Source organism: Thunnus albacares, chromosome 4 (assembly GCF_914725855.1).
Source record: "Thunnus albacares chromosome 4, fThuAlb1.1, whole genome shotgun sequence".
Taxonomy (NCBI): Eukaryota; Metazoa; Chordata; class Actinopteri; order Scombriformes; family Scombridae; genus Thunnus; species Thunnus albacares.
The window spans coordinates 10,808,410-10,827,211 of record NC_058109.1 but is presented as its reverse complement, the minus strand read 5'-3'; the positions used below and the strand labels follow the sequence as shown (position 1 = coordinate 10,827,211).

Genomic DNA, 18,802 nt, shown 5'->3' with positions numbered 1-18,802 from the left:
CACACACACACACACACACACACACAGAAAAATAGTCTAAGACAGAACTGTATTGTAAATTATTTATAATTGCAAAATGTTGTATAACAAACTGCTTTGATAAATACAAGCATTTGACAAAACATTATCTAAAAAAAGTTGACCTTCCATCACAGCCACAAAACACAAATAGATATGATCTAGCTTTCATTAGAAAAAGAAACATTAAAAAACAACTCCCAGGCCATGATATTTATACATTTGCATATTTCAAAATATTAAACAACATTTAATTTCTGTTTTAAAATAACAAGGATAACTTAAAAAAAAAAAAAAAGACAGTTTCACACATCGTCTCAGTCTCTTTCCTCACTTGAGCTGCTATGTACATATAAACTTGTTTCCAGATTCCTCACATAAAGTCGGAGTTAGTCGGAGTTCCTTGTGACTCAAACAAAAAGAAAAGTAAGTGCCAAAAACAGAGCTGTGACGAGAGAGCAGAATGTCCGAACTGTTCAATGGATAACTCGGTGTACTTCTATGGAACAGACAAGAAATTGATGTTCATATTTTAGTAAATCATTTTGAAAAAGCAGCAGGAAAAAAAAAAAATCATTTCCAAGCAGTTTAAATCTACAGGAGAAAACTGGCGAGTCCCTTATGAAAGGAAAAAAATCGATGTCACAAAAGAAGCTGCTTAAATGGTTTTCTCCGCATTCGTGCTTTGTATTCAGGAGCTGTGTGAGTCTTATTGTGAGAAAAAAAAAAAAAAAGGCAAAAGGAGCATCTACTGAATAAAAATGAGCAAATTAATGAATGCAATCTTCTGTTCCCAGCCACACACATACACACACAGAGCCATTTCTCTGTCATTCACAAACTAACAAAACTGTACAAAAAAAACATATCTAATCATATAATAAAAATAATAAATTTAGACTTCACTCATGTTTAGTCTCAATGCCTCGATTCAGCTACGACTGTGTTGCGGTATGACCCGACCCGGGGCACGACTGAACAGGTAGTGTGCACTTTTGACACTGCTTGTTCTCTCAGCTCCGTTTTTGTCACGGTTTTCCTTTGAACTTCTACAGATTATTTTTCTATAAGCCAAATCCAAGACTCCGTTTACATCCGGTATTATCATGGAATCTGTATCTATATAAAGGTATTAATAAGCGCTTGTTATCTGAATTCTACCTACACTTATCGGATCTTAATATGCAAAATAGGTGCGCAGCGCGGCCTGTCACAGGTAAAGGAAAGCGGCTCGACCTTCTACTTGTAGCTTTTTTGACGTGCAGCTTGAGATAGCAGAGACGGGCCGAGTTAGGTGATCTTTCAGTTTGCTGAGCAGGTCCCAGGTACTAACTATGAACCGCAACATCCTTTCCTCTCAGCTCCCGTCATCTCTCAGCTGTCGCCTCGCTAATAAAAGCATAAAAAGCATAAATGAAATCCATTCCAACTGTGTGCATTTACACCTGCGTTAACTGGATATAAATGAGATATCTAGATACAGATCACATGTTAATACCCTGTAAATGGGCTCCATAAATCCCTTGTCTTTTCCACATAAATCCACTCGTTTAATCAGAATCCACATTTTGGAATTTGGCACAGCTGTGGATCATTTCATTTCAGTCCACCGTCTAGAGCTGCTTAACTGGTTTGAGTGCATGTAAACACAGACTTCCTCTTCGCACTGTGGGGTCAGTATGATCCGAGCGCTCCGTTTCGATGAGACGACCACAAAGTTTGAATGGTCACGTGGTTGTTGAGTTGATGCCAGTCGGTATGAGTAGTTTGTGGGGCCGAGTCCAGCTAGAGTGAGAGAAAGCAGCCAGTCCAGTAGTGTGGAGAAGCGAAGCCATAGTGCAGTCAATACTGTGTTGTCAGTGCTACGATGACACCTCCTTTGCCCTGTGCCGAAGCTCTACACTCTGCTCCTCTGTCACACGCTTAAAAACACACACACACACACACACACACACACACAAACATACAAATACATATGCACTCAGATCAATGCATGTGTGCATGACCACACACACACGCACTTTCCTGCTAAGAGTCTTTGAGCATGTTGATGCGTGCAAAGATCTTGAGTGCAGGTCCCAGTTTAATGTTCATGGTGCTCATGAGGTGGTCTTCCTTTAACAGGAGCAACGCTTGTCCATCGATCTCCTGAGAGCGAAACTCGTCTGCTATCTCCTGACAACCTGGAACAGCAGAAGAAGAAGAAGAAGAAGAAGAAGAAGAAGAAGAAGAAGAAGAAGAAGAAGAAGAAGGCTGCAGTTAATCACACTAAAAAAAACAGGATTCATACACAAAAAGTATGTGAAGCTTTATTGGTTTCTGTTTACTCCGCTGACCTGGCAGTGAACAGATGAACTCGTACACCTCTTCAACATTCCACTTGGTGGGGTCATTGGGTAAGAAGTGCTGACAGAGCGTAGATGAGTCTCTCCCAGCGCAGCCCTCCTGGTCCGAGGCCCTGCTCGGCTGCCGGTGGACGGAGACCTGAGCTGGGGCCGGGGCGGGAGCCAGGGGTCCTGAGCTGGCGGCTGACAGGGGAGACGGCGGCTCCTCGTAGCTGGACATGTCCGAACACGGGCTGGACTCCTCCTGACTGGGCTGCGACGGATGCGGTGAGGATACAGAACCCCCCTGAGGCTGCTGCGGTGAGGGGGACAGCTTCTAAAAAAAGGAAAAAAATGGCGAAAAGGCATGACGTCGAAGCTCAGCATTTGAGAAATGAATGGCTCATCAGTAAAAACACTGCTGGGACATTGTGATAGTACCGGCAAAGATTAAAGGGGTAATAAGTAAGATTGATGCTGTACAACAGCTTCAAATGACTGTAATATACCTGCAGGGAGTTGATAGGTTTGTTGGATCGATACCAATGCCTGGAAGATTACTTTGTCAGGTGCTGAGCCCTCTGGATTATAATGCTCCCATACAGGTCCAAACGAGACAAAAGCACCCCCCACTGGATGTTCACAGCCCCATCCCCAGGACATAACTCTAAGATATAGTCATATTACATCTTCGCTTGACATTTTGGTAGAATTTCTGCTTTAATTATCCAAAATATTTGTCTCTAGTGTAAAGTATTTTGTCAAAGTCTTGGCAAAAAACCCCAAAACACAACAAACAAAACCAGCAAACCCAGTTGCTTTTGATGTCTAAATAATTTGTGCAGGAGGCAGAAAATCTCTACTAATGCTTTCCCCATTACCTCCGGTCACCAATAAAGGTTGACAAAGATCATAAAGTACTTAATGACCCTTCAAAGTCAGGGAGATAATCCAGCACTGACAGAAACGATGCTTTAGTTCATTAAGCGTAAGGCATGAAAAGTGCAGGGTATAAAATGTGCAGTGGCAGCAGTATCTGATGGGAGTAGAAGTGTCGATGAGGAACTTTTACAACAGTGAAGAAGCGCCCGCATCTCTGTACCTGCTTCTTAGCCTCTATACTCGAGCGGCCCTGGGATCTTCTACGCCAGCGGTTTGTTGGTTTACTCCTCTCTGGACGGAAAAGGCCTATCCTCTTTGTACAGCCCACGTTGTACCTGTTCAGAAAGGTCAATTAGAGCTTTTCACATGATATATATATATATAGAGAAACATCAACTCCACTTTGCATATTCATGGATATCTGGATTTTTTTAATGAGGAGAAGGAGTAAATGCCAAGATTTTTTTTTTACATGATAATTTAACTTAAAGGGTGACTTGCCTCTTTGCACAAACCATGGAGCAGAATCTTTTAGAGCCCTTGAACGTGTAGGCGAAGTCGACCCAGCCGCAGTATTCACACGTCAGTTTGGGCTCTTGCTCTTTTTCTGTAAAAACAGCGAAAAAATCAGACACGCACGCACAAATATTAAGATTTTCTTCTGAAGTTTAACATTCGCTCTTTGAAAAAGTCTCTCTCCGATTGACTGCGATCATCAAGATAAACAGCTCTGGAAATATATTTAATCATTATCCCAGTTGAATTTAAAACGAGTCAAGTTTTCGGTGTCCTTGACTTCCACTTGACAAAATCCTTTTCAGCCTAGCACCAGCACAGTGCCACACAACCTGATATACTTGTCTAATCTTTTTTTTTTTTTTTCCCCCTCACCTGGCTGGTTCATGTCCTCAGGCTCAGAGTCAGAGTTTGCCGCGTTGCTGACGGGGGTTTTGTCAGGGTCTGACGAGAGCTGATGATCCAGCTTCTTCGGGCTGTCGATCAGAATGGGCAGACGCTCCACCTGTCGTAAGATAAAAAATATTTACAATTATAAATGAAACATTATGCGCTCCCGGACAAATATCACAACATCAATATGAAGCGCAAAAGATTTCTCTACATGTGTTTATCCTGACAGGCCAGCAGCGTCCCTTTGACCACTCACTAATGAGTCTCCTTGTGCTACGTACGTTACTGTAGTATTGTTGAGATGAAATGAGGTGAATTCAGACACTTTCTCTGTTTAACTCATGGTTTTATGAATGGATTATCAATAGTGCTGAAATTATTATTTGATTGATATATCGAGCATCTAAGTATCTGTTTTCAGTTTCTCAAATATGAGGAATTTCTGTTAATATCATTTTAAATTGAATACAAATAAGCGTATATTGGACCGCTGGTTGGACAAAACAGTCATTTAAATGTGCACCTCAGGCTCTTAGAACTTGTAATAAGTACTTTTTTCGCCTTTTTCAATCATTTCATAGAAAGAGCCAAAAGATCCTGTAAACTGTCGATCACTTGTATTCACTTTATTTACGTTGTTTGTCTGATGAAGGTCTGAGAACCAAAATATCGTTAATAAAGTGAGTTCAAGTTCTTTGGTCCTTTCACAGTCTGTTTATGATCCGACACACCTGCCCATAAAATTTCTACAGTGCAAGAACTTTGCAGTACCCCTTATCATTTCATATAAAAATTAACTATAGAGTCATCAATAATAAAAATGGTAATTAATTAAAGCCCTAATTGAAAATAGCGCACTAACTCCTCTGTGATGTAGATACTGCATTCTCCTATGTTTATCAGTATCAATTCAATGTAACATGTTTGTTCAGCCATATGCATGTAAGTGAATTGTGCATTTACAGCACATGTCCAGTAGGAGGCAGTGAGCCCAAAGTCTTAAAATCACAACAAGCTCTTTATATTACACCTTAAAAATGTTCTGTGTAACATTTCTGCCTCTTTTTTTTAGTTATAATAAAGATGGATGATACAGGTGTCTACACTGTAAACAATATAAGCTATAATAACATCCATTATAGGTTAGATGACATAGATTAAGGAAGGAGATAACTGAGCACTGCACTGTGCAGCTCATTACACACAAACACCTTCATCCACTTGTATTCTTTCGCGATAATTAACGACTGTATCAAACAGAAGCTGTGAGCTGTCACTACAGCTAGACGCAGAGGTTTTGCTCGCTGACAGCTCCCCGCAGGCGTGTACGCTGGAGACTGTGGTGGCTCTGGGGTTGTTTATAATGTCTCGCTGCTGGTAAAGCAGAGATCGGGGCCACTTACACACACTGGGAACGGTTCGGCTCCCTCCTGGATGACAAAGCCTTCGATGACATGTGTGAGGACCTGGGGCTTGACGATGGCCTGGGGCGGTTTGTTCTCTCCGTTCTGAGGCGTGCTGCCCGTCACCGTGGGCGCCTCGCTCTCGTTTCCTGAGGTCATGGCTGGAGGTGGTGTCCCAGGTGCAGCGCTCGGCCTCTTGGTTGAGCCCCCTCCTGACCGGGAAATTAATACAACATCCCATTAGGGCTGAGTGATATGACAAAATCAAGGAATCAGGAAAAGATGCCACAATATAACAATATCCAAAATCTAAGAGGATGTCTAGTCTCACATCACAATATCAATAATATAGTATTGATATATTGCCTGACCCCACATCCTGTTAATACACAAGAGCGTGTACTCTAGTAAAGGTGGTCACTAATGGATTCAGACTGACTGAAATCAGAGCTGACTAATTGTTGAGGTCATTTCTCAGGCAAAATGCCAGCAAAGTTCAAGCTTCTCACGTGTGAGGAATGATACTTTTCCCTCTCGTGTGTGATAGTAAATTGTTTTTAGACTGTTAGTTGGACAAAACAAGTATATGTCATCTATTTGTGACATTCTATATACAAAACATCAACATGTCATTGAGAGAATAATCATTGGATTAATTGATAATGAAAATAAATTGTTAGTTGCAGCTCCGGATTAATGATTTAAGTCATTTATGAGTAAAAATGGAAACATTTTCTGGTTCCAGCTTCTCAGTTGTGATGATTTTTTGCTTTTCTTTCTCTTATGTAAAAGTAAAGTGATTATCTTTGAGTTTTTAAACTGTTAGTCGTCATATTTCAGTATTTTCTGACATTTTTAAAGACCAAACAATGTATTTTAAGTCAACAATCAACAGATTTACCTATAATGGAAATAATTGTTATTTGCAGCCTTGAAGGAAATTACATTAAAAGTATTTACAGCAGGAATGTTGTGGAAGGTAAATACACTGTATATCTACCTGTATTAATTGAATTATACGAGTTGATCCTTACTATCAAACTGGTGAAATGTACAATAATAACAACACGAGCAGCTGATGCGTCATTTATATAATCTGTCTTAGTATTATCAGCGAGCTAGTGCTAGTTTGTCCTCATATAATCACAGATTATAGCACTGACGCATCAGATACGCAGCTATGAACGCTTACAACGTTATTGTTTGCAAACCAGACACATGCTGTAATGATCCTATTATCTACATGCAAACCAGTATCCAGTCATATTCATCTCCCAGCCGCTTATCTAAATAACGTTTCTGTTGTCGACGATCCGACAATAAATCACCATAATGAAGAGACCCAGAGGCAGACTGTTGCTCAACAACAAACACTAAATCCATGATGTATCTCTGCTGCCATCACTGGGACGCCCTCGACTCTTTCACTAAAAAAAAAAAAAAAAAAAAAAAAAAAAAAACCCCACAAAGCGAAAGTAAGCATCAAGTCGCCATGCTTTGTCATCTTAAAAGCCACCAGCGTTGAATGACAAGAGTTTTCTTACCGCGCCAACTTCCGCTGTGTTCAGACAGAAAACATGTGCGGTTTGGTTTGTGTTTTTGTTGTTGTGATGATCCGACAGAGACACCGAGCTGCTGTTCGGGACCGTGTTCGGGATTTAAGCTTCAATGCTTGCTTCAGTCCGTAAATGAAACGCCTCATACAGCCGGGATCCGCCTCCCCCCCCCCCCCCCCCCCTCTCTTCCTCCCCTCCTCCCTCCCCCCGGCCTGTGTCCTCCCACAGCAGCTCAACGATATGCTGCTGCGGATCAACATGTTTCAATCCGGACTCTCGACTAACAGCAGACTGCCTCCTGCTTCTGCCTGCTAGTTACCGGAAGAGTCACTCATTTGTCCCAACAGGTATAACCAAGTTTTACGACAATCGTTATCACTGAAGCGCCAAATAAAAGGTGACACCACTCCATGTTTTTTCAGCAGGGCCGTAGCCAGGATTTTAGACACGTGGAGCTCGTAAAAGCCCCCCAATGCACCCTCTCAGAAAAAAATTTAACCACACACCAAAAAGTGCTCCGAATTGTTTTATTAATCTGGATTTTTTTAAATTATTTTATTTACTGATGTAAAACTAGCACATTTACCAAATATACCAAGTCTAAAAATTCAGAATTATTTTATTTGATGATGTACTTAACAGTCTAACATAGAAAACAGGTCAGCTGGATGACATAACAGGTTTGTGTTATGGCAACTTGTTTTATACATTCTTTCTTAGTTCCTGAGAAATCAGTTGCGGTTTCGGTTGCTGTCGCTGCTGAGAAGTGAGTCAGAGGTAACAAATTCAAAACACTACGTCATCGCCGCTGTAAACCAGAAACAGCGCCATGGTTACAAAATGTACGCGAAATTGACTCAGAATCTGAAAGTAAATATATTAAAGCTGCAAACTGTAAAAATCAGTTTTCCGGACACTGTGATCTTTAGCTTCCGACAGCCATTAGTGGCACATGCAAAGTATCTCACATATAATGTAAGTAATAATAAATAGCCAGTAATAAATCATCAGTAATAGGTTACAAAAAAGTGTTTCAGTAGATAAACACAAAGTCTCGAAATTATAAACTATAGAAACTGTAGTGTCCGCTTAGTATGGTATTAATGCAATTCCCTCTACTCAGTTTATACAAGTATAAAAGACAACTGACAGTTTCTTAGAAAGCAGTAAGCAGCATAGAAACGTATCAAATAAACGTAGTGAAAATAATCTTTGTGGCTGGTAGCCGGTTTGTGAAATCAAGAAGCCACTTTGAAGAAGAACATCTTTTGCCTGAAGGCTTTTTTCTTAAATGTTTAATTTTTCTACAGTTAAAAAAAAAAAAAAAAAAAGGCAGAAACTTTGGGAATATCTTCATCAGCCCCTGCGGTCAGTGGATTACAAAAATAGTTTCCTGCTCTGGCGGTGAACAGTGCACCTCCACTGCACATCACACCCAAATCCCCGTCTTAAAACAGTCATTTGTGGCTTTACAGAATGTTTCATTTTACAAGAAACACAATATTAGCACTATTTCCAACCATTTAGGAGAAATGTTACTATAGAAACTGATCCGTGTCAGCCTTTATAAAATACACCAAAATAACTATGCTCAGCAAGAAGAGTTTAACCTCTACATGATGACGTACTACCTCTTATAGAGCGTCAAGGTATTGACCGCATGAGCTCTGTAAGTGGAAAATCATTTAAAGTTTCATTGAAGAAAATAATAAAACACTCCCTACTTGCTCTTTGTAAATGCCTCAATGTTATTTTAGTTAAAGGTTAAAAAGTAAACATCAAAGGCAACACTGTTAAAGCAGGATATGTGGTTCCCATTTACTAAAATACACTGTAGTTACAGTTTACAAGGTATGCCTGTGCAATCTCATTCAATCCCATAGAACAGCCGTGATCTTCTCTTCATGTGAGATGTTCATAGACTGTATATAAAGATGGACGTAGGTGTGACATCATCCATTGGAGCTGGTTTGAAGCCCAGAGTAATATAATATATTATTTACAGGCAGCTGTTTATACATCATATTGTCAGTGTGGCTACACTACTGTATTTCTTTCTTAAATTCCACCATTTGTTTGTCTTTGATTGTTACTTTTCTGTGTGCTCAGTACACAGGACAGCAGTGAGTGAATCAGGTATAACCTTTTGGCCACAGCACAGGGATATCACAAAGATGACTACAAATAAATAAGAAACAGAACAGTGAAGCTCAACGTGCGTCAGACGCAACATGCACTGAAATAAAAATAAACATCGACTTTTCGTCTCTTCCGTTGCGGATTGAAAGAATAGCCCAATTTAAGGGGGCAGGGGTGGAAACAATGGAACATTTTCTGTGTCAGAAGCTGCCGTAAACACTTAACGAGGTTTTTAAACTGCTACCAGTCTTCTTGTCCCAGTGGCTAATTGGTTTAACAGTTAATTTACCAAAACGTTTGAACACTCCCCAAAGAGTAATCTAGCAGCTTAGAAAATCATGCTGAATCATTACCTTGTGGCTGAACAGCTGGTGTGGCTGGGTCGACCTTGGGCTGCTCTACAGGCTTGGCAGATTGTGATGGCGATGGTGATGTCGCAGGTTGCTGCTGCTGCTGCTGTTGTTGCTGCTGCTGCTGCTGCTGCTGCTGTGTGGCGGGTGTTGGACAGGTCTCTCTCACCACCAGTGAGGTTGGCTTATCTTTACTGTCTTGAACCAGTCGAGAGGCCTGAGATGTGAATTAGGAACAAAAGGTAGAGAGTGTGAGAAAAGATATCTATTAGAGACTGTTAGTTCTTTTAATGTTAGTGGCTCAAAAATATAAAACCATTAGGCTTGGAAAATATCACACCAGCAGGAAAATATTACAGCAGGAATATCAAACTGAGAGGATTCCTGTGTGTTTTTTTTTTTTTTTTTTACATGTATGTCTTGGAATCAAAACGGATACTGTGGGTGTCGTCGGAACATCAGTTTTTGTTTTACTAGTTACAGCTTTAAAAAAAAAAAAAAAAAAAGACGTCAGCATGTGAAGTAGGACAGAAAGCCACATCCCATTAGAAACAAATTGAGGAAAAAAATGGATCACATCCATCAGGCAGTTCTGGAAACACCTACAATGGAAGACTTATGGTATATTACTGTTAGAGATGGACTTTCTTAAATCCTTACATCTACTTGTGTAGAGCTGCAACAATTAGTCAACAGACTTAATCGATTAATCAGCAACTATTTTGATATTTGAATAATTGCTTTTGTCAATTTTTAAGCAAATCTAATGAACATCTGCTGGTTGCAGCTTCTGAAAGAAAGCTTTTCTGTGTCATGCATAACACTAAACTGAAAATGTTTGGAGTTCGGACTGAACAAACTCCAAACTGTTCGGACAAAACAAGACATCTGAAGACGTCACCATGGGACCTAAAAAAATCATGTGGACTTTACAGTATTTTCTAACATTTTATAGATAAATAAACAGTGGTGGAAGAAGTATTGAGATATTTTACTTAAGTAAAAGTATCAATAACACAATGAAAAAATAATCCATTGCAAGTAAAAGTCCTGCATTCAAAATCTTACTAAAGTAAAAGTACATAAGTGTTGCAAGCAACATGTACATATGGATATTATTGGCATATAAATATTGATTAATCGACATGTACATTAAAAGCAATACTTGAGTAAATGTACTTAGTTACATTCCACCACTGCAAATAGATTAATCAATTAGCTGAGAAAATAACCTGGAGATTAATCAGTAATGAAAATAATTGTTAGTTGCAGCCCTAGAAAGGTACAAAGTTTATTTTGGACTGTTATTTGCCTGGATTAGAATAATTTTCCCAAGCATATGAAGGTTCTAAAGAAAACCATCTCAAATAATTTTGCTTCTAATTAAGTTACAATTACTAGGACTCCTCTTGAAGACTGGCACAATGGTACTGCACCTTCATATGCCTTTGTAGCACCAATATGTGACTTCACAAACAGGATGTTAAATTCTTGTGTTCCTACCGTTTTACCCTACAAAATGAACTAATACTATCATCTTATGCAGGGATTTTCAGGATTTACGCGTCCAAAACGTCATCAAGTGTGTCAAAACAGCCAGTAACTGGACTTAAGAACAAAGGGCATCTCCCCGCCTGAATTAACACCAACATTAGATCTACTTTTTAGACCTGCTAAAAGGTTTTATCATTATCATTTGATGCTGGCAACAGTTTGGTTTAACAAAACTTAAGCTGTTCAAATGCTCGTTTGTTTGAGACCTTATTGTGTTTAACGATACTTACTGTTGGCTGTATTTGTAGGTTGATGGCAGTGAGCTGGACGGGCTGGGCTTTGGCATGACTGAGGGAGGAGTGGAGTGCGTGGGGGCTGATGGTGGAGTGGAAGATGGTGGCCTGTTGGCTAGGCGTTGAGGGTTGGTGTGGAGCAGGTTTGGGCAACACGGGGACGGGGTGCTGTGATGGCTGAATGGATGCTGTCTGCAGCAGCTGGCCCGGGGTCCTTTGGGAACTTTGGCTCTGATGGACCACAAACTGCTGCTGCTGCTGCTGTTGCTGCTGCTGCTGCTGCTGCTTGTGCTGCTGAACCAGGGAGTGGGGCTGGATCTGGGTGTACGCTGAAACAAGAACAACACTTATCTTTAAAAATGATGAATTCAGATAACTATGTATCCAAAATTCACCAGCCAGTGACTACTTATAAAGTCAATACCTTTAAATTAGGGCCTTCAACTTGGTTCATTGTTAATTGAATATCTGTTAGACGGACGAAACAAGCAATTTGAAGACATCACACCTTGGGCTCATGGAAATTGTAATGAGGGATTTCACCACTTTGTTTTATTTTGATTAAACGTCAGATTATTCAGGAAGAAAATTAACCATAACTTGCAGTCCTAGAGCTAAACAGAGATTGCAAAATTGCATACCACAGTCTTTTCTAAAAATTATGTACTTCTATAAGGTAATTCAGAAATATCTTTACAGGTGGAACTGACTTGGGTACTTTATTTCTTTCATATGTGCTCAGATCTGTCAGGACTCCGTGTAAATCAAGAACACTGCGCCACAGGCTCATAAACAGTGAAAAATGTTGACATTTGCACAAAAGAGCTTGTTTTGTAGCGCTCCCTTCACCTGTGTGCCCCTTGTTGACAGGATGTAATATTAAGAGCTTGTTGAAAGGTGCCCAGAGAGGCCCGCTGTTGCAGTTTTGGCCTGACCATTACTCATAAATCGGTTCAAAATGGCCTGTCACCACCTGTCAGTGATGTTGTGGGTAAAAAGACATCCTGAGCCCATAACTTGCCCTGAAGCCCAAGACACAGCACATTAATCTTGTATAGTGGGAGCATGTGTGAGTAGGAGCGTGTTCAGCGGAAGTAGCCTGAGGCTAGTCTAATATTAGCAATGCCTCAGGAACGAGCATACAGAGCCAACTGTCCATGACACTCTTTATAAAGTTAATGGTGAGTCAGAAGGTCCCAGCCTGTGCTACCTCTTTCATCTCTAACAACTCTACCAGGAAATCAATAATAACTAGTTGAGTCATTCTTATTACTGAAACCCAAACATGAAATGAGTTACCCCTGCACAGAGGCACTATACGGTAGCTCCTGCTATATGAGCCGTGTGAACATGGAGGTGTGTTTGGTAATGTTAATAAATCCCCCAATAAATCCATGCATGGAAAACTGCCAAGTACTTAGTGTTTGTCTCAAATCCCCCTCGCCCCCACCCTCCTCCTCCCCCTGTTCTTTTCATGATGTTTTGTGTGGGATAGGCTCCATCTGGTTTCAAAGTTTCCCTGTGAGGCACTAACCGCAGTCTGTACCCTGCTGTGGAAAATATAGATGTTTCTATCCAGCAGAGTTTGCATGTCATTAGTCCCTTTAATGCTACAGGATCTGCTGAAAAACTGTTTTCTTTTTCACATGGTGAGACACAGTGGAACCCACCAAAAGAAAATGTGGTTAGCTATGGTGTACATGGAAGGCCTTCAGTGAATATTTAAAAATGTTCAGAGCAGCATGGATATGAGCCTTGGATGGCATGATACGGCCGCCAGCATGATAATCAAAGATGCGAGCCTATGAGGTGGTTACTTGAAAAGCAATTTAAACAGACACTTCAAGGGATAATAACATCCATCAGTTCTGCAGCGATGCTGGATCTGAGTTGAAGGTGGCAAAAATAATCGATTCTTAGATGCATCATGGGTCTCACTTGAAAGATTCAGCATCAATACACAAACTACATTTCTGGTAAAGTAGTGCTTTATGAATAAAACTTTTTTTTTAATCAAAGGAGTATGTGCGGTACAAAGAAGTAACTACTGCGCTAAAGATGAAGAGAACACATAACATTACACAAATAAAGTTAGGCATGAAAGTTCATTTTTGATGTCGGAAATATAAGTTTGACAAAACAATTGAGGTCTACTTACTAGCTTTTTCCAGACCTTTCTATCACACAGTCTTTATCAGTGGGTGGATTTTGCTTAGTTGTCTTTCTCAAGTGTGTTGGCTTAAAAATTAAGCATGAAAAATAAGTACCTTAAGTTGGGATTGTTTTGTTAAACTTCTATCTACAAGGTCAAGAATGAACAGTCACACACATTTTAAGCCATCACAGATGAAAAAAACCAACAAAAAGTGTTATGGATGAAATCCTAACAGCTACTGAGCTGTCAGTTGTCATGGAGATGGATCTACACATCAGATTCATCTCCTTGACAACTGAGCAAACTCCATCACCTGATGACGACTGTGCACTGGAAAAAGCTAGTATGTAAGCCGTGACTTGGAATTGTTTTGTCAATTTATAAAATTAGTTACGTCTGCTAGACAATAAGAAGCGTGCCATATGAAACGTTTCAACATTACATTTAAAATGGAAACAGGCTACGCAAGGACAATGGAGCATGTTGTTAAACTACAAGCTGCAAGGTATCCACACTCGTAATTTGGTATTGAAAACCTGGGTTTTTGCTTAATGTAAATTACATTAGAATCAAGATAAACTGCACTCACTTCATTAAATGACTAATAATGGGAGCAAATTCACCTGATTTTTTTCATGATTGATATTTACACTTTTGCTGTTGTAAATATGGTCATAAAGTAAGAAACACAATAAAAAAAAACGCCGAGCAAGGGTGAAAATGCATCAAGAATCTCGCCAAATTGTGAGGTAGCAAGAGATTCCCAGCTCCAGTCTGAGTAAAGGAGGGGGATTTTTGAATTGGTGCACACCGGATACAACCGGCCCTCCCCATGAATCCTGACAGCTTTCTCAAGCCCCTAATGAGGAACAGAGAGAAGTCTTGGAAGAACAGGAAGACAGGGGAATTTATTTCAATGCTATTCCGCCTCAAGGTCTTGGGATTAAGGACTGGAATGGCTCAGACCTCCACACCCACACATGTATATACACATGCAATCATACAATCTTCAGAGTGTGGTAGTGGCCTGGACTCCCTCTTTGGTTTGCGTGGCCCTCTTACTCTATTTGTGCGTTGTTGCGCAATGTCCCGTGGATGAGGACAGTATACGTTCCTGATGAGTTTGTAGCACCAGGCCCTGGAAAATCCCTGAGTTTCCACATTCTCACTGGCTGCCGCTGTGGTCTACTGTCATGAAACACATTCCAACCTAAAACAACAGAGCAACAGCAGGCCTTATGCCATCTTTCCTCAGATGAACACAATTCAACATGCGGTTTGCAGATACTTTATCAAGAAGACATTAGTGTTAAGAACACTAGCTAAAATAATCCAGTTGTTGATTGATTTAAAGACATCTGTTCCAGAGAAAACAAGACCCCTCTCATGTTTGACAGCAAACACCATAATGGCAGGCCCTTAAGGAGGAAACCAAATTACACATCTCAGCATTTTAGTAGTAGGTATATGGTACAGGAAGGATATATTTACAGATCAAAGAAGGAGATTATTTGAAACACTAGATGTCAATAGACTATTAGGCAAGAGATACAAGTAGGTGAATTATTAGCACAGTAAAAAAAAGTTTTGCATAAAGTTTAAGCCTGGGTTTTCACTTTTTAAAAAAAGAGGCTTCTTAAGCATATCATTTCTTGCCTTCCAAGAATTTTTGTAATTACAGTCAAGCGAAACTGGCAACTGATACTATTGCCAGCAGCTACATAAATATGCCAAGACACAGACATCATGTGCAGATCTGCTCTTTTCATCTGTAAGCATGGGGCTTTTGGGGGTTCCCTGCTGTGGTATTTATAGTAAGGTGCTGGCTCTTTCCTGCCAAGAGGAGGTGATGATGACAAGCAATTACTCCAACAAGCCAGACAGCATAACATTTGTTTCCAGCCCAATTCGTATTCAAGGGAAAGTGACTGACTCATAATGTTTGTGGCGTTCACATAAACAGAAACATAGCTTCAAAACTCTCTGCCGTCCTTTGGACAGCAAGATGAAAACCGATGACAAAAAATAGCAAGCACAATTCATCACACCTCTACCATTTGTGTTGTTTTCTCAGATCAGGCCAGACTGATCTCTGTTGAGTCACGTTGAACACCAGAAAAGCAAAGATGTGTTTGGTGCCTTCCCTTCTTCCATCTATTCTTGATGCAATGGTGTTGTTCATTTCATAAATCAGTTAAGTCTAACAATGTTGGGATTAGTAAAGTGAAGTATTATTGTTCCAATTTTAATAATCACATTATCATCTTTACTGTCGTGCTATATAATCAAAAGATGTTGCAGGTCTAATCTCACCTTCCAAGTCATGTCAGAATTATCTGAATTCTGGGCAGAGCTCATATGGGGCTCTATCTTACGCCTGGCGCAAAGCTGCACCAAGTGCGATGCAAGTGTCTTTGTTAGTTTAAGACCTACGCAGTTGTCATTTTCCCGTCCAACACCCACGTTGTCAAAATAGCAAATGCACTTGCCCATCAGAGGGCGTGTTGGTCTTAAAATGAAGTGTGGTCAGGCGCATTGTTGACCCATTGCTATCTTGAGGCAGCAGAGAGTGACTGCGCTATTGACCAACAAAAACCTGGTCTGAAGTCAATGACGCAGTGTTTCACTGTTATTTTAAGGGCACATTATCATTATAGTAATATGCGCCTACACAGGCCGGTGCACAACATACACTCTGCTTGTTACACACACAGGAGCGCAGCAGCGCACAGACATGCAAAAGATTACAAATGAAAGGATTACAATGTGAAAGATTATTATTGTGTATATTAATATATTTTAAAAAATACATGTCATAAAGCTGAGTCATAATATTTATCAGAATTAACTAATCTCAGTAATGACAGATTAAATAGTCTAGTTATTTGACCAAATCGTCGCAAAACATGTTGGTATTTAAACAGACGGGCAACGTAGGATCAGACACAGATCGACTTTCCTGCTGCATCAGTACATGATGACATGAGGAACACATGGGGAAATATATGAGGTGAAAACAATTATTAAACTAAAGAAGGAAATAAATCTGCACAGCTTCTAGCTGCTGCCAGCAGCAGGATCAGCACCTTGGAGAGCTGATCAAGTCCTGATAACTGTGTTGATGATTCTTTACACGATTAAAATTAATGATTTAATTTTTGAGCAATATTTTTAAAATATTCTTTAACATTTTAGAGAGTACAGTGATCAGGTTTCCATCATTTCAGCAATTAAAACCCCGCTGATTTGACCTGTTACTCCATTACTGAACAAAACGATTTTAAAGAAACCAAAGCTGTAATTAAACAAATTAACCTTTTCATAAACCTAATGAAAATAAATTTTCAACAAATTAATGAACAGGATCTTAAACTGGTAGTCTGGGGCTGGCCACGGGAGGGTCCAGGAGCAGCAGGGGCCAGTATGCTAGTTATGGTTCATGTGCTTTCACTTTGCGCACAAGCAGATCCGTTTCCTCTGCAGAGAAGTGCTCCTTCTTACTATTTGGCAAATGAGCCATCATAATAGCAACCCATCAAGGTGCAAGTGCACCTGGCTCTTAAAGGGAATGGGAGACGACACTCTGATCGGTTTATTGCGTGTTACGCTGAAAACACACCCATGATTAATTAGGAGACTATGGACAACCCCTTTGAACCATGCGCCTGGTGCATCGACAATTTTTCAGCCATTAAAATAGCAGAAGTGGATTTGGACACACCCTAAATGCACTTGCGCCATGCGCTTCAGATCATGCGCTTTAGATCATTAAAATAGGGCCCATAGTCTCAAAAAGAAAGAATTGAAATAAAAAAGAATGTCATTATTAACCCTAGTTATGCTAGGAAAGTAGGTCTATTTATTGTTTATTTATCCAATGAATGTAAGTTCAGCACAATCAATTTCAGATGGAGGGCAAATATAGCACTGTAAAATAGTATATAGTGGTGAAGAACTGTTACTTAATTAGAGCAATATACTTATTCGAATCATTGTAACAAGTAATGTGTAATTTACTACATATTACAAGAAACAACAGTAATTAAAGCTGCAAGCTGCGTTGGTCGGGACCTCGCACTCTGACCCGTCGGGATCGGATCATTTTGCTTTTTAAAAATGAGAGATATTTCTTTCTATTTGAAAGTTTGATTGAGATGTGTACTGTCAGGTGTGTAGAGACAATGAGTAACTGCAGCTGGACACAGAAAAATACTCATATATTTGAACGGAGAGTCTGAGCGAACCCACACCTTTTTGATCATTTACTGCTTCCACATAGTTTTCGATACAGACTTTTTTTGAACTTTAAATGAATCAAGAGACTTTGACCTACAAATCTTGAATTCACATGTGTTTTCTATCTTTTATTGTTTTTGAGATATTAGAGTGTGAGTGTTAACGTCTTTTCTCGCTCCTCCTGTGATTTTATAATGAGTGTGTATTTTTGGAAAGTTTCACAGCACTGAGGGAGTGACATCACCAGGAGCAGTTGGAGAGTGAGAGTACACTTTTTGTGAAATATCCTCATAAATCCCATTATTTTGGCCAAATCTAATATTAAAAATCATATTTTAGTAGGAAATTTCATTGTGAATCCATTGATACAGGTTTGAAAGTGGTCAGACTTACAGTTTAGACGTCAGAAGCATCTGTTTGACACAAAGTCCATGCCCATAGATTGCCTCCTCATTGGTTTACATTGTAAGGGTGATGTGGCACTACAACTTTCAGGGCTTATAATATCTAAATCATTCGAGTTATTACAAAGTTTTTAACATTCTTTTTTTCAGCACAGTGTCATAAGTCATGTATTAAAGTTTGAAGCTGATACCATTAACGTCCACGGAGGAGATAGCGTTTGTTCAGGGTCCAAAATTGGGTCAAAGTCTTATTTTGAAATTGAGATTGCAGACTTCCTGTTGGATTTAGGTCAGGGATGTCAGCATATGGTTTGTAGGTCTTGATTAGACGAATAATTGAGTTTTGGTTTGATCTCTCTATGATATTCCTACAGGTTGTGGTGGCAATTTTAGTTACATGGGTGGGGCTAGAGAGCACATTTTGGCACTTTAGGGGTTCATTTTTACATTTTATCAAATTTTTCACCAGACCTGATGTGCATGCCAAATTTGGTGAGTTTTTGAGCATGTTTAGGGGGTCAAATTTAGGGTTTTAGTGGCATAATAATAAAGAAAGAAACAAACAAACAAACACACAAAAAACAATAGGGTCCTTGCCCTTAGGCGAGAACTACTGTTTTACAGTAGTGCCCTGCCTTT

General features: G+C 39.8%; 1 protein-coding gene across 2 annotated transcripts in view; it reads right to left on the bottom strand.

Annotated features, from left to right (window-relative positions):
- Nucleotides 1-48: 48 nt before the first annotated feature.
- Nucleotides 49-18,802, bottom strand: part of phc2b (polyhomeotic homolog 2b (Drosophila)) — a 37,989-nt gene continuing 19,235 nt past the window's right edge. For both annotated transcript variants that reach the window (XM_044350007.1, XM_044350006.1), the window contains exons 8-15: nucleotides 11,366-11,697; nucleotides 9,585-9,798; nucleotides 5,537-5,748; nucleotides 4,116-4,245; nucleotides 3,726-3,831; nucleotides 3,445-3,559; nucleotides 2,355-2,679; nucleotides 49-2,201 (exon numbers count right to left, since the gene is read on the bottom strand). In XM_044350007.1, coding sequence (XP_044205942.1) covers nucleotides 2,047-2,201; nucleotides 2,355-2,679; nucleotides 3,445-3,559; nucleotides 3,726-3,831; nucleotides 4,116-4,245; nucleotides 5,537-5,748; nucleotides 9,585-9,798; nucleotides 11,366-11,697 — 1,589 coding nt within the window. In that variant the 3' untranslated portion in view covers nucleotides 49-2,046. The remainder of the gene's footprint in view (nucleotides 2,202-2,354; nucleotides 2,680-3,444; nucleotides 3,560-3,725; nucleotides 3,832-4,115; nucleotides 4,246-5,536; nucleotides 5,749-9,584; nucleotides 9,799-11,365; nucleotides 11,698-18,802) is intronic.